This window comes from Coloeus monedula (assembly GCF_965178545.1).
Source record: "Coloeus monedula genome assembly, chromosome: 35".
Lineage (NCBI taxonomy): Eukaryota > Metazoa > Chordata > Aves > Passeriformes > Corvidae > Coloeus > Coloeus monedula.
Genome location: NC_138815.1, coordinates 2,586,022 through 2,601,397, shown reverse-complemented (window position 1 = coordinate 2,601,397; position 15,376 = coordinate 2,586,022). Strand labels below are relative to the sequence as shown.

At 56.6% G+C, this 15,376-nt stretch overlaps 1 protein-coding gene across 1 annotated transcript; it reads left to right on the top strand.

Moving 5' to 3' along the window:
• Positions 1–237: 237 nt before the first annotated feature.
• Positions 238–12,211, top strand: LOC309584005 (kallikrein-14-like; the record flags this gene model as incomplete). The annotated part of the gene is made up of 5 exons (XM_082299896.1): positions 238–307; positions 2,600–2,753; positions 5,267–5,520; positions 7,618–7,754; positions 12,059–12,211. The coding sequence occupies 5 exons, from the start codon at positions 238–240 to the stop codon at positions 12,209–12,211; spliced, it is 768 nt and encodes a 255-aa protein (XP_082156022.1).
• Between the last annotated feature and the right edge of the window lie 3,165 nt (positions 12,212–15,376).

Here is a 15,376-nt window from a genome sequence, read left to right as displayed (position 1 = left end):
ACCTCCCCAAATCGCCCCAAACCCGCCAGAAACGCCCCCAAAACATCCCCAAAATCCCCCAAAATGACCCCAAAACGACCCCAAATCCCCCCCCCCCCAATTTGCCCCCGAACCCCACGAAACGCCCCAAACCTCCCTCAACTCCCTCCCCCTCCCCCGAATCCGTCGGAAAGCCCCAAAATGCCCCGATCTGACCCCAAATTTTCGGCCCCTCCCCCCCCCCCCCCGGCAGCGGCGATGACTTGGCGCCCCCTGGCGGCCCCCGCGGCGCTCTTGGTGGGGACCCTGGCGGTGCTGCTGGTGACAGGTGAGGGTGACAGTGAGTGACAGGTGAGGGACAGTGGGTGACAGTGGGTGACAGTGAGTGACAGGTGAGGGTGAGTGACAGGTGAGAGTGAGTGACAGGTGAGAGTGACAGTGAGTGACAGGTGAGGGACAGGGGGTGACAGAGGGTGACAGTGGGTGACAGTGAGTGACAGGTGAGGGACAGTGGGTGACAGTGGGTGACAGTGAGTGACAGTGAGTGACAGGTGAGGGTGACAGTGAGTGACAGGTGAGGGTGACAGTGAGTGACAGGTGAGGGACAGGGGGTGACAGTGAGTGACAGGTGAGGGTGACAGTGAGTGACAGGTGAGAGTGACAGTGAGTGACAGGTGAGGGTGACAGTGAGTGACAGGTGAGGGACAGGGGGTGACAGAGGGTGACAGAGGGTGACAGTGGGTGACAGAGGGTGACAGTGGGTGACAGGAGGTGACAGTGGGTGACAGTGGGTGACAGAGGGTGACAGGGGGTGACAGTGGGTGACAGAGGGTGACAGTGGGTGACAGTGGGTGACAGTGGGTGACAGTGGTGTGACAGGGGGTGACATGGGTGACAGTGGGTGACAGGGTGTGACAGTGGGTGACAGAGGGTGACAGTGGGTGACATGGGTGACATGGGTGACAGTGAGTGACAGTGGGTGACAGTGGGTGACAGTGGGTGACAGAGGGTGACAGTGGGTGACAGTGGGTGACAGTGGGTGACAGTGGGTGGCAGGGGGTGACAGGAGGTGACAGGGGGTGACAGTGGGTGACAGAGGGTGACAGTGGGTGACAGTGGGTGACAGTGGGTGACAGTGGTGTGACAGGGGGTGACATGGGTGACAGTGGGTGACAGGGTGTGACAGTGGGTGACAGAGGGTGACAGTGGGTGACATGGGTGACATGGGTGACAGTGAGTGACAGTGGGTGACAGTGGGTGACAGTGGGTGACAGAGGGTGACAATGGGTGACAGTGGGTGACAGTGGGTGACAGTGGGTGACAGGAGGTGACAGTGGGTGACAGGTGAGGGTGACAGTGAGTGACAGTGGGTGACAGAGTGTGACAGAGGGTGACAGAGGGTGACAGAGGGTGACAGTGGGTGACATGGGTGACAGGGGGTGACAGGAGGTGACAGAGGGTGACAGTGGGTGACAGGAGGTGACAGGAGGTGACAGTGGGTGACAGGGGGTGACAGTGGGTGACAGTGGGTGACAGTGGGTGACAGGGGGTGACAGGGGGTGACAGGAGGTGACAGAGGGTGACAGTGGGTGACAGTGGGTGACAGTGGGTGACAGGGGGTGACAGTGGGTGACAGTGGGTGACAGTGGGTGACAGGGGGTGACAGGGGGTGACAGGAGGTGACAGTGGGTGACAGTGGGTGACAGAGGGTGACAGTGGGTGACATGGGTGACAGTGGGTGACAGAGGGTGACAGTGGGTGACAGTGGGTGACAGGGGGTGACAGTGGGTGACAGTGGGTGACAGGAGGTGACAGGGGGTGACAGTGGGTGACAGTGAGTGACAGAGGGTGGCAGAGGGTGGCAGAGGGTGACAGTGAGTGACAGAGGGTGGCAGAGGGTGGCAGAGGGTGACAGTGGGTGACAGGGAGTGACAGAGGGTGGCAGAGGGTGGCAGAGGGTGACAGTGAGTGACAGTGGGTGACAGAGGGTGACAGTGGGTGACAGTGAGTGACAGAGGGTGGCAGAGGGTGGCAGAGGGTGACAGAGGGTGACAGAGGTGACAGTGGGTGACAGGGGGTGACAGTGGGTGACAGTGGGTGACAGGAGGTTACAGTGGTGTGACAGTGGGTGACAGTGGTGTGACAGTGGGTGACAGAGGGTGACAGTGGTGTGACAGTGGGTGACATGGGTGACAGTGGGTGACAGAGGGTGACAGTGGGTGACAGTGGGTGACAGTGGGTGGCAGTGGGTGACAGGGGGTGACAGTGGGTGACAATGGGTGACAGTGGGTGACAGTGGGTGACAGTGGTGTGACAGAGGGTGACATGGGTGACAGTGGGTGGCAGGGGGTGACAGTGGGTGACAGAGGGTGACAGTGAGTGACAGAGGGTGACAGTGGGTGACAGTGGGTGACAGTGGGGTGACAGAGGGTGACAGAGGGTGACAGTGGGTGACAGGAGGTTACAGTGGTGTGACAGTGGGTGACAGGGTGTGACATGGGTGACATGGGTGACAGTGGGTGACAGTGGGTGACAGGGGGTGACAGAGGGTGACAGGGTGTGACATGGGTGACAGAGGGTGACAGTGGGTGACAGCCGTCCCCGCTCGGTGTCCCCGCAGTGGCCGGTGACACGCGCGTGGTCGGTGGCCGCGCCTGCGTCCCCCACTCGCAGCCCTGGCAGGCGGCCGTGCTGGACATGTACAAACTCTACTGCGGCGGCGTCCTGGTGTCACCGCGCTGGGTGGTGACGGCCGCGCACTGCACCACGCCGGGGTAAGGACGGCTTGGGGACACCTTGGGGACACCTTGGGGACACCTTGGGGACACTTTGGGGACACTTTGGGACACTTGGGACACTTGGGGACACCTGGGGACACTCACAGGACACCTTGGGGACACACCCAGGACACCTTGGGGAATGGGGACACACCCAGGACACCCTGGGGGACACCTTGGGGACACTCACAGGACACTTTGGGGACACTTTGGGGACACTCGCAGGACACCTTGGGACACTTGGGGACACCTGGGGACACTCACAGGACACCTTGGGGACACACCCAGGACACTTTGGGGACACTTGGGGACACTCACAGGACACTTTGGGGACACTTGGGGACACCTTGGGGACACTCGCAGGACACCTTGGGACACTTGGGGACATTTGGGGACACTCACAGGACACCTTGGGGACACTTGGGGACACTCACAGGACACCTTGGGGAATGGGGACACACCCAGGACACCCTGGGGACACCTTGGGGACACCTGGGGACACTCACAGGACACTTGGGGACACTTGGGGACACTCACAGGACACTTGGGGACACATCTGTGGGATGGGGACACTCACAGGACACCTTGGGGACACTTTGGGGGATGGGGACACTTGAGGACACTTTGGGACACCTTGGGGGGATGGGGACACTTGGGGACACCTGGGGACACTTGGGGGCACCTTCTGGACATCTTGGGGACACCTTGGGGGATGGGGGCACAACCAGGACACCTTGGGGACACCTTGGGTCACTTGGGGACACCTTGGGACACCTTGGGGGATGGGGACACTTGAGGACACTTTGGGACACCTTGGGGGGATGGGGGACACAGCCAGCACACCTTGGGGGGATGGGGACACTTGGGGACACTCACAGGACACCTTGGGGACACTTGGGGACACTTGGGGACACTTTGGGGGATGGGGGCACAACCAGGACACCTTGGGGACACCTTGGGGACACACCTGGGGGATGGGGGACACAGCCAGGACACCTTGGGGACACTTGGGGACACCTTGGGACACCTTGGGGACACACCTGGGGGATGGGGGACACACCCAGGACACCTTGGGGACACCTTGGGGACACTTGGGGACACCTTGGGGACACACCTGGGGGATGGGGGACACACCCAGCACACCTCGGGGACACCTTGGGGACACTTGGGGACACTCACAGGACACTTTGGGGACACTTGGGGACACCTTGGGGACACTCGCAGGACACCTTGGGACACTTGGGGACACTCACAGGACACCTTGGGGAATGGGGACACACCCAGGACACCCTGGGGACACCTTGGGGACACCTGGGGACACTCACAGGACACTTTGGGGACACTTGGGGACACTCGCAGGACACCTTGGGGACACTTTGGGGGATGGGGACACTTGAGGACACTTTGGGACACCTTGGGGGGATGGGGACACTTGGGGACACTTGGGGGCACCTTCTGGACACTCACAGGACACCTTGGGGGATGGGGGCACAACCAGGACACCTTGGGGACACCTTGGGGACACACCTGGGGCATGGGGGGCACAGCCAGGACACCTTGGGGACACTTGGGGATGCCTTGGGGACACCTTGGGGACACACCCAGCACACCTTGGGGACACTTGGGGACACTCCCACGACACCTTGGGGACACCTTGGGACACCTTGGGGGGATGGGGGACACAGCCAGCACACCTTGGGGGGATGGGGACACTTGGGGACACCTGGGGACACTTGGGGACACTTGGGAGCACCTTCTGGACACTCACAGGACACCTTGGGGGATGGGGACACACCCAGGACACCTTGGGGACACCTTGGGTCACTTGGGGACACCTTGGGGACACCTTGGGGACACTTTGGGACACTTGGGAACACCTTGGGGACACCTTGGGGACACTCACAGGACACCTTGGGGGGATGGGGACACAGCCAGCACACCTTGGGGACACTTGGGAACACCTTGGGGACACCTTGGGGACACTCGCAGGACACCTTGGGGACACCTTGGGGACACCTTGGGACACCTTGGGGGATGGGGACACTTGAGGACACTTTGGGACACCTTGGGGGGATGGGGACACTTGGGGACACTTTGGGGGATGGGGGCACAACCAGGACACCTTGGGGACACCTTGGGGACACACCTGGGGGATGGGGGACACAGCCAGGACACCTTGGGGACACCTTGGGACACCTTGGGACATCTTGGGACACCTTGGGGACACTTGGGGACACCTTGGGATGCCTTGGGGACACACCTGGGGCATGGGGGACACAGCCAGGACCCCTTGGGGACACTTGGGGACACCTTGGGGACACTCCCAGGACACCTTGGGGACACCTGGGACATCTTGGGACATCTTGGGGGGATGGGGACACTTTGGGGACACCTTGGGGACACCTTGGGACACCTTGGGGACACCTTGGGGGGACGTGGGACACACCCAGGACACCCTCAGGTGTCCCTCACCTGTCCCTCCTGTCCCTCACCCACCCCCATCCCCTCAGGGTGACCACGGTGGCCCTGGGCAAGCACCGGCTCTACGCGCGGGAGGCGGGCGAGGAGCGGCGCATGGTGGCCCGCATGGTGGCCCACCCTGGCTATGACCCGTCCTCCAAGGACAACGACATCATGCTCCTCAAGCTGCTGGCCCCCGCCACCATCTCCGAGCGTGTCCAGCCCATCCCGGTGGCCTCGTGCCTTCCCCAGCCTGGCACCACCTGTGTCACCTCGGGCTGGGGGGCCACCACCTCGCCCGAAGGTAGCCTTGGGGACATGGCGGGGTGGCACCTGGCGGGGGTTGGGGCTTCTTGTGGGCACCTCCGTGGTCATTTGGGGGTTCCTCATGGGCAGCTGGGGCACCTCGTGGTCACCTTGTGGTGGCTTGGGGCTCCTCATGGTCACCTGAGTCTTCTTCTGTCCACCCGCATCCTCTCCTGGTCACTTTGGACCTCTCGTGGTCATCTGCGTCATCTCATGGTCACTTGGGGCTCCTCATGGTCACCTCGTGGTCATCTGACTCATGTCATGGTCACTTGAGTCCTCTCCTGGTCGTTCGGATCTCCTCATGGTCACCTTGGTCACCTCATGGTCACTTGGGTCCCCTCATGGTCACCTGAGTCTTCTTCTGTCCGCCTGGGTCCTCTCACGGTCACTTTGGACCTCTCATGGTCACCTGGATCTCCTCATGGTCACTTGGGTCACCTAAAGGTCACCTGGTTCCTCTCCTGGTCACTCTGGTCTCTTCATGGTCACCTGGATCTCCTCATGGTCACTTGGGTCATCTTGTGGTCACTTGGGTCCTTTCCTGGTCATCTTGGTAATTTCCTGGTCACTTTGGACCTCTCATGGTCACCTGGATCTTCTTCTGTCCACCTGGGTCTTCTCATGGTCACTTGGGTCCCCTCATGGTCACTTTGGACCTCTCATGGTCACCTGGATCGCCTCATGCTCGCTTGGGTCACCTCAAGGTCACCTGGTTCCTCTCCTGGTCACTCTGGTCTCTTCATGGTCACCTGGATCTCCTCATGGTCACTTGGGTCATCTTGTGGTCACTTGGGTCCTTTCCTGGTCATCTTGGTAATTTCCTGGTCACTTTGGACCTCTCATGGTCACCTGGATCTTCTTCTGTCCACCTGGGTCTTCTCATGGTCACTTGGGTCCCCTCATGGTCACTTTGGACCTCTCATGGTCACCTGGATCTTCTTCTGTCCACCTGGGTCTTCTCATGGTCACTTGGGTCCCCTCATGGTCACTTTGGACCTCTCATGGTCACCTGGATCTCCTCATGCTCGCTTGGGTCACCTCAAGGTCACCTGGTTCCTCTCCTGGTCACTCTGGTCTCTTCATGGTCACCTGGATCTCCTCATGGTCACTTGGGTCCTTTCCTGGTCATCTTGGTAGTTTCCTGGTCACTTTGGACCTCTCATGGTCACCTGGATCTTCTTCTGTCCACCTGGGTCTTCTCATGGTCACTTGGGTCACCTCGCGGTCACTTGGGTCTTCTCCCGGTCATCTGGATCCTCTTCTGTCCACCTGGGTCCCCTCATAGTCACCTTGGACCTCTCACGGTCACTTGGGTCACCTCAAGGACACCTGGGCCTTCTCCTGGTCACTTTGGACCTCTCCTGGTCACTTGGGTCTCCTCATGGTCATCTCATGGTCATTTGGGTCACTTCCTGGCCACCTCATGATCACCAGGCTCATCTCATGGTCACTTTCAACCTCTGCTGGTCACTTGGGTGTCTTCATGGCCACCTGGGTGCTCTCCTGGTCACCTGAGTCACCTCCTGGTCACTTGGATCATCTCATGGTCACTCTGCTCTCCTCATGGTCATCTCATGGTCACTTTCAACCTCTGCTGGTCACTTGGGTGTCTTCATGGCCACCTGGGTGCTCTCCTGGTCACCTGAGTCACCTCCTGGTCACTTGGATCATCTCATGGTCACTCTGCTCTCCTCATGGTCATCTCATGGTCACTTGGGGCACCTCCTGGTCACTTGGATCATCTCATGGTCACTCTGCTCTCCTCATGGTCATCTCATGGTCACCTGAGTCACCTCCTGGTCACTTGGATCATCTCATGGTCACTTGGATCTCCTCATGGTCATCTCATGGTCACGTGGGGCACTTCCTGACCATCTCCTGGTCACTTGGGCCACCTCCTGGTCATTTCGATGCCCTCAAGCTCACCTGGACCATCAAACCACCCCCAAATCTTGGATTTTCCACCCCAAACCTGGGAGCTGCACGTAGGGGTTGGAAGGGCCGGAATTTTTTGGGCTGAATTCCGGCCGTTCCGGGGTGTCCACCCCCCCCGGTGTCCACCCCCGGGGGTGTCCCCTGGGTGTCCCCGCAGTGACGTACCCCGAGGTCCTGCAGTGCGTCAACGTCACCCTGTTCTCACCGGCCGAGTGCCGCCGCTTCTACCCCGGCTCCATCACCGACAACATGATCTGCGCCGGCAACATCGAGGGTGGCATGGACTCCTGCCAGGTGTGCCAAATCCCGCTGAATCCAGCCCAAAATTCCCCAAATTCCCGGAAATCCCCCGAATCCCAAAAATCCACCCTGAGATCCTCGGGAAATCCCGACCGAATCCTTCCAAAATATCCCAAAGTCGCCCTCAAGTTCTCCTCCAAAATCCACCCCAGAATCCACCCCAAAATCCACCCCAAAATCCACCCCCAAAATCCACCCCAAATCCCCCCAAATCCACCCCCAAATCCCCCCAAATCCCCCCAAATCCACCCCAGAATCCCCCCAAATCCACCCCCAAATCCCCCCAAATCCACCCCCAAATCCACCCCAAAATCTCCCCAAATCCACCCCCAAATCCCCCAAAATCCACCCCAAAATCCACCCCCAAATCTCCCCAAAATCCACCCCAGAATCCCCCCAAATCCACCCCAAAATCTCCCCAAATCCACCCCAAAATCCACCCCAAAATCCACCCCAAAATCCCCCCAAATCCACCCCAAAATCCACCCCCAAATCCACCCCAAAATCTCCCCAAATCCACCCCAAAATCCACCCCCAAATCCACCCCAAAATCTCCCCAAATCCACCCCAAAATCCACCCCCAAATCCACCCCAAAATCTCCCCAAATCCACCCCAAAATCCACCCCCAAATCCCCCCAAATCCCCCCAAATCCACCCCAGAATCCCCCAAAATCCACCCCCAAATCCACCCCCAAATCCCCCAAAATCCACCCCAAAATCCACCCCAAATCTCCCCAAATCCACCCCCAAATCCACCCCAAAATCCTGCTCAAAATTGTCCCCAAAATCCCCCCAAATCCACCCCGAAACCCCCCCAAATCCACTCAAAAATCCCCCTCAAAATTACCCCAAAATTACCCCAAATCCAACTCAATTCTTCCCCCTAAATCCCCCCAAAAGCCCTCAAAATTCCCCAAATTCCCCTAAAATCCCCCTCAAAATCCTTCCAAAATCTCCCCAAATCTCCTTAAAGCCTCCCCCAAATTCCCCAAAATCCACCCCTAAATTCCCCCAAATCCCCTCAAAATTCCCCCAGATCCACCCCAAAATCCCTCTCAAAATCCCTCTAAAATCTCCCCAAAATCGCCCCCCAAATCCCCCTAAATCGCCCCAAAATTCCTCTCAAAATCCCTCTGAAATCGCCCTAAAATCCCCCCAAAATCCTCCTCAAAATCCTTCTAAAATCTCCCCAAATCCCCCTAAACCCCCCACAAATTCCCCAAAATTCCCCAAATCCACCAAAATCCCCCCAAATCCACCCAAAAATCCCTCCCAATCCACCCGAAAATCCCCCAAAATCGCCCCTAAAATCCTTCTAAAATCCCCCCAAATCCACCTGAAAATCCCTCTAAAATCTCCCCAAAATCACCCCAAAATCCCCCCAAATCCCTCCAAATCTGCCCCAAAATCACCCCAAATTCCCCCAAATTCCCCCAAATCCCCCAAAATCCCCCCAAAATCCCCAAATCTCCCTCAAAACCCCCAAAATTCCCCAAATGCCCCCCAAAACCCCCCAAATCCTCTGACCCCCCCCCAAATCCCTCTAAAATTCCCCAAATCCACCAAAATCCCCCCAAATTTCCCCAAATCCCCCCAAATTTCCCAAAATCTCCCCCAAAATCTCCCCAAATCCTGCCCCATCTGGGCCCACCTGGGAGGGGTCACGGGGGCAGGAGAACCTGGGATTGGGGCCTTCAGATGGTCAAGGGTTGGCCAACACTGGTCATCGTTGGCCACGTTGGTCATCATTGGCCAACACCGGTCATTGTTGGCCACGTTGGTCATCGTTGGCCAACACCGGTCATTGTTGGCCACGTTGGTCATCACTGGCCAACACCGGTCATTGTTGGCCACGTTGGTCATCGTTGGCCAACACCGGTCATTGTTGGTCACATCAGTCATTGTTGGCCACGTTGGTCATCATTGGCCACATTGGTCATCATTGGTCACACCGGTCATCGTTGGCCACATTGGTCATCGTTGGCCAACACCGGTCATCGTTGGTCACACCGGTCATCATTGGCCACATTGGTCATCGTTGGCCACATTGGTCATCGTTGGTCAACACCGGTCATCGTTGGTCACACCGGTCATCGTTGGCCACATTGGTCATTGTTGGCCACATTGGTCATCGTTGGTCAACACCGGTCATTGTTGGCCACATTGGTCATCGTTGGCCACATTGGTCATCACTGGCCAACACCGGTCATTGTTGGCCACATTGGTCATCACTGGCCAACACCGGTCATCGTTGGCCACGTTGGTCATCATTGGCCAACACCGGTCATTGTTGGCCACGTTGGTCATCGTTGGTCAACACCGGTCATTGTTGGCCACGTTGGTCATCACTGGCCAACACCGGTCATTGTTGGCCACGTTGGTCATCACTGGCCAACACCGGTCATTGTTGGCCACATTGGTCATCACTGGCCAACACCGGTCATTGTTGGTCACATCGGTCATTGTTGGCCACATTGGTCATCATTGGCCACATTGGTCATCGTTGGTCACACCGGTCATCGTTGGTCACACTGGTCATCGTTGGCCACATTGGTCATCGTTGGCCAACATCGGTCATCGTTGGTCAACACCGGTCATCGTTGGCCACATTGGTCATCGTTGGCCACATTGGTCATCGTTGGCCAACACTGGTCATCGTTGGCCACATTGGTCATCATTGGCCAACACCGGTCATCGTTGGTCACACTGGTCATTGTTGGCCAACTCAACAAGGCTTGGTCAACCTAGAGAGGTCATCCAACCAAAGGATGTCCACCAAGGGGTCACCCAACCCAACAAGGGCTTGGTTGACCCAACGAGGTCTCTCAATCCAATGAGACTCACCAAGGGTTTGACCAACCCAACGAGGTCTTGGTTGACCCAACCCAACAAGACCCACCAAGGGCTTGATCAACCCAGCAAGGGCTTGGTTGACCCAACCCAACGAGACCCACCAAGGGTTTGACCAACCCAATGAGATCTTGATTGACCCAACCCAATGAGGGCTTGGTTGACCAACCCAACGAGACCCACCAAGGGTTTGACCCAACCCAATGAGGTCTTGGTTGACCAACCCAACGAGACCCACCAAGGGTTTGACCCAACCCAACAAGGGCTTGGTTGACCCAGCCCACCAAGGGCTTGGTTGACCAACCCAACGAGACCCACCAAGAATTTGACCAACCCAATGAGGTCATGGTTGACCCAACCCAACGAGACCCACCAAGGGTTTGACCAACCCACCAAGGGCTTGGTTGACCAACCCAACGAGACCCACCAAGGGTTTGATCAACCCACCAAGGGCTTGGTTGACCCAACCCAATGAGATCTTGGTTGACCCAACCCAACGAGACCCACCAAGAGTTTGACCAACCCAATGAGGTCATGGTTGACCCAACCCAACGAGACCCACCAAGGGTTTGACCAACCCAATGAGATCTTGATTGACCCAACCCAATGAGGGCTTGGTTGACCAACCCAACGAGACCCACCAAGGGTTTGACCAACCCAATGAGATCTTGGTTGACCCAACCCAACGAGACCCACCAAGGGTTTGATCAACCCAATGAGATCTTGGTTGACCCAACCCAATGAGACCCACCAAGGGTTTGATCAACCCACCAAGGGCTTGGTTGACCAACCCAACGAGACCCACCAAGGGTTTGACCAACCCACCAAGGGCTTGGTTGACCAACCCAACGAGACCCACCAAGGGTTTGACCCAACCCAATGAGGTCTTGGTTGACCAACCCAACGAGACCCACCAAGGGTTTGACCCAACCCAACAAGGGCTTGGTTGACCCAGCCCACCAAGGGCTTGGTTGACCAACCCAACGAGACCCACCAAGAGTTTGACCAACCCAATGAGGTCATGGTTGACCCAACCCAACGAGACCCACCAAGGGTTTGACCAACCCAATGAGATCTTGGTTGACCAACCCAACGAGACCCACCAAGGGTTTGATCAACCCAACGAGGGCTTGGTTGACCAACCCAACGAGACCCACCAAGAATTTGACCAACCCAATGAGGTCATGGTTGACCAACCCAACGAGACCCACCAAGGGTTTGACCCAACCCAACGAGGTCTTGGTTGACCAACCCAATGAGACCCACCAAGGGTTTGATCAACCCAGCAAGGGCTTGGTTGACCCAACCCAATGAGGGCTTGGTTGACCCAACCCAACGAGACCCACCAAGAGTTTGACCAACCCAACGAGGGTTCAGTTGACCCCAAGGGGGTCGCCCACCCCTGGTGGCCACCCCGCAGGTGACGTCCCTCGTGGTGTCCCCTCAGGGCGACTCCGGCGGTCCCCTGGTGTGCAACGGGACCCTGCAGGGCATCGTCTCGTGGGGGATGGAGCGCTGCGGACAACCCCGGCGCCCCGGCGTCTACACCAAGGTCTGCAGATACGCCCGTTGGATCCAGGAGACCATGGAGAACAACTGAGAGGTCCTCGGCCACCAGCGGGGACGGCGGCGGGGATGGAGGGGACATTAAAGGTGTTTGGTGGAAGTTGGAGGTCTTCGTGTTGTGGCTCCATCTCGAGGTTTTGGGGGGTTGTCCCGATGTCATCGTGGGAGGGGTCAAGGGGAGGTTGACCAAGCGGGGGTGGTCAAGGAGATGGAGGGAGGTGGTCGAGGTGGGGAGGGTCATCCAAGTAATGGTGGTCAAGGCAAGGGTCAATGAGAGAGGTGGTGGTGGTCAAGGTCATGAGGGTCATCCAATCAGTGATGGTCAAGCAAGTGGTGGTGGTCAGGCAGACCAATGGAGGTGGTCAAGGTCATGATGGTCACTCAACTACTGATGGTTGGTCAACCAACCCAGTGGAGATGGTCAAGGCCATGATGGTCACTCAACCATTGATGGTCAACCAACCCAGTGGAGATGGTCAAGGCCATGATGGTCACTCAACCATTGATGGTCAAGCAGACCAATGGAGATGGTCAAAGCCATGATGGTCACTCAACCATTGATGGTCAAGCAGACCAATGGAGATGGTCAAGGCTATGATGGTCACCCAACAAATGGTCAAGCAACTGGTGGTGGTCAAAGCCATGATGGTCACTCAACCATTGATGGTCAAGCAGACCAATGGAGATGGTCAAGGCCATGATGGTCACTCAACTACTGATGGTTGGTCAACCAACCCAGTGGAGATGGTCAAGGCCATGATGGTCACTCAACCATTGATGGTCAACCAACCCAGTGGAGATGGTCAAGGCCATGATGGTCACTCAACCATTGATAGTCAAGCAGACCAATGGAGATGGTCAAGGCTATGATGGTCACTCAACTATTGATGGCTGGTCAAGCAACCCAGTGGAGATGGTCAAGGCCATGATGGTCACTCAACCATTGATAGTCAAGCAACCCAGTGGAGATGGTCAAGGCCATGATGGTCACTCAACCATTGATGGTCAAGCAGACCAATGGAGATGGTCAAGGCTATGATGGTCACTCAACCTATGGTCAAGCAATGGGTGGTGGTCAATGAGACCAATGGAGATGGTCAAGGTCATGAAGGGTCATCGTTGGGAGTCCCCCAAAATCCCCCCAAAATGCCCCCAAATCCCCTAAATCAGCCCAAAATGCCCCCAAATCCCCTAAATCTGCTGAAATCCCCCAAATCCCTCCCTATTTCCCCCGAAATTGCCCCAAATTGCCAAAAATTCCTCCCAAATCCCCCAAAATTCCCCCCAAACCCCCAAAATCCCTCAAAATCCCCCCCAATCCCCCCAAATTTCCCAAAATCCCCCCAAAATCTCCCCCAAATCCCCCCAATCTCCCCAAATCCCCCCAAACCCCCCAAATTCCCCTAAAATTCCCCCCAAAGCCCTCCAAATCCCCCCAAAATCCCTCTAATTCACCCCAAATCCACCTCAAATTCCCCCGAATTTCCCCAAATCCCCCCAGATTCCCCCCAAAAATCTCCTCCAAATCCCTCCAAATCTCACCAAATCCCTCAAAATCCCCTCAAAATCCCAAAAATTCCCCAAAATCCCCCGAAATCCCCGATTCTCCCTCAAAATCCCCCCGAATCCCCCCAAAATGTCCCCCAAAATCCCCCCAAATTCTCCTAAATCTCCCCCAAATCCCCCCAAATCCCCCCCATTTCCCCTAAAAACCCCCAAAATCCCTCAAAATCCCCCCAATTTCCACAAAAAGCCCCCAAAATCCCCCCAAATTGCCCTAAAATGCCCCCCAAATCCCCCCAAATTTCCCAAAGTCCTTCAAAATCCCCCTAATTCACCCCAAATCCTCCCAAATCCCCCCCAAATTTCCCTGAAATTTCCCCAAAATCCCGCCAAATCCCCCCCAAATCCCTCTGATTCACCCCAAATCCCTCCAAAATCCCCCAAAATCCCCCAAATTTCCCCCAAATCCCCCTAAATTCCCCAAAATCCCTCAAAATCCCCCTAGAATGTCCAAAAATCCCCCCAAAATCCCCTAAATCTCCCCAAATTTCCCTCAAAATCCCCCTCAAGGTCCCCCAAATCCCCCCAAAATATTCCCCAAAATCCCCCCAATTCCCCCCAAATTTCCCTCAAAATCCCCCAAAATCCCCCAAATCCCCCAAAATACCCCCAAAATTTCCCTGAAATTTCCCCAAAATCCCTCCAAATCCCCCCCCAATCCCTCTAATTCACCCCAAATCCCTCCAAAATCCCCCAAAATCTCCCAAAATTTCCCCCAAATCCCCCCAAAATCTCTCAAAATGCCCCCAAAGCCCCCTAAAAATCCCAAAATCCCCCCAAAATCCCTCAAAATCCCTCCAAGTCCCTCAAATCCCCCCAAATCCCCCCAAATTCCCCCAAATCCCCTAAATTCCCCTAAATCCCCCCAAATTTCCCTCAAATGCCCCCAAATTCCCCGAAATCCCCCCAAATCCCCCCAAATTCCCCAAATCCCCCCCCAATTCCCCGAAATCTCCCCACATTTCCCTCAAAATCCCCCAAGTCCCCCCCAAAATCCCTCAAAACGCCCCCAAAGCCCCCTAAAATTCCCAAAATCCACCCAAATCCCCCCAAATCCCCCTAAAATGTCCCCCGATCCCCCCAAAATCCCCGAAATCCCCCAAATCCCCCAAAATCCCTCAAAATCCCCCCAAAGCTCCCTAAAATCCCCAAAATCCCTCCAAAATCCCCCCAAAATCCCTCAAAATCCCTCAAAATCCCCCCAAGTCCCTCAAATTCCCCCAAATCGCCCTAAATTCCCCTAAATCCCCTAAATTCCCCTAAATCCCCCCAAATTTCCCTCAAGTGCCCCCAAATCCCCCCAAATTCCTCCAAAATCCCCCCAAATCCCCCAAAATCCCCCCAAATCCCCCCAAATCCCCCCAAATCCCCCCAAATTCCCCCCAAATCCCCCCCAATTCCCCAAATTCCCCCCATATTCCCCGAGGTCCCCCCAAATTCCCCAAAATTCCCCAAATTTTCCCCCAAAATCCCCCCAAATCCCCCCAAATCCCCCCAAATTCTCCCTAAATTTCCCCCAAATCCCTCAAAATCCCCCCAAATCCCCCAAAATCCCCCCAAATCCCCCAAAATCTCCCCAAATCCCCCCAAAATTCCCAAAATCCCCCCAAATCCCCCCTCATTCCCCGAAATCTCC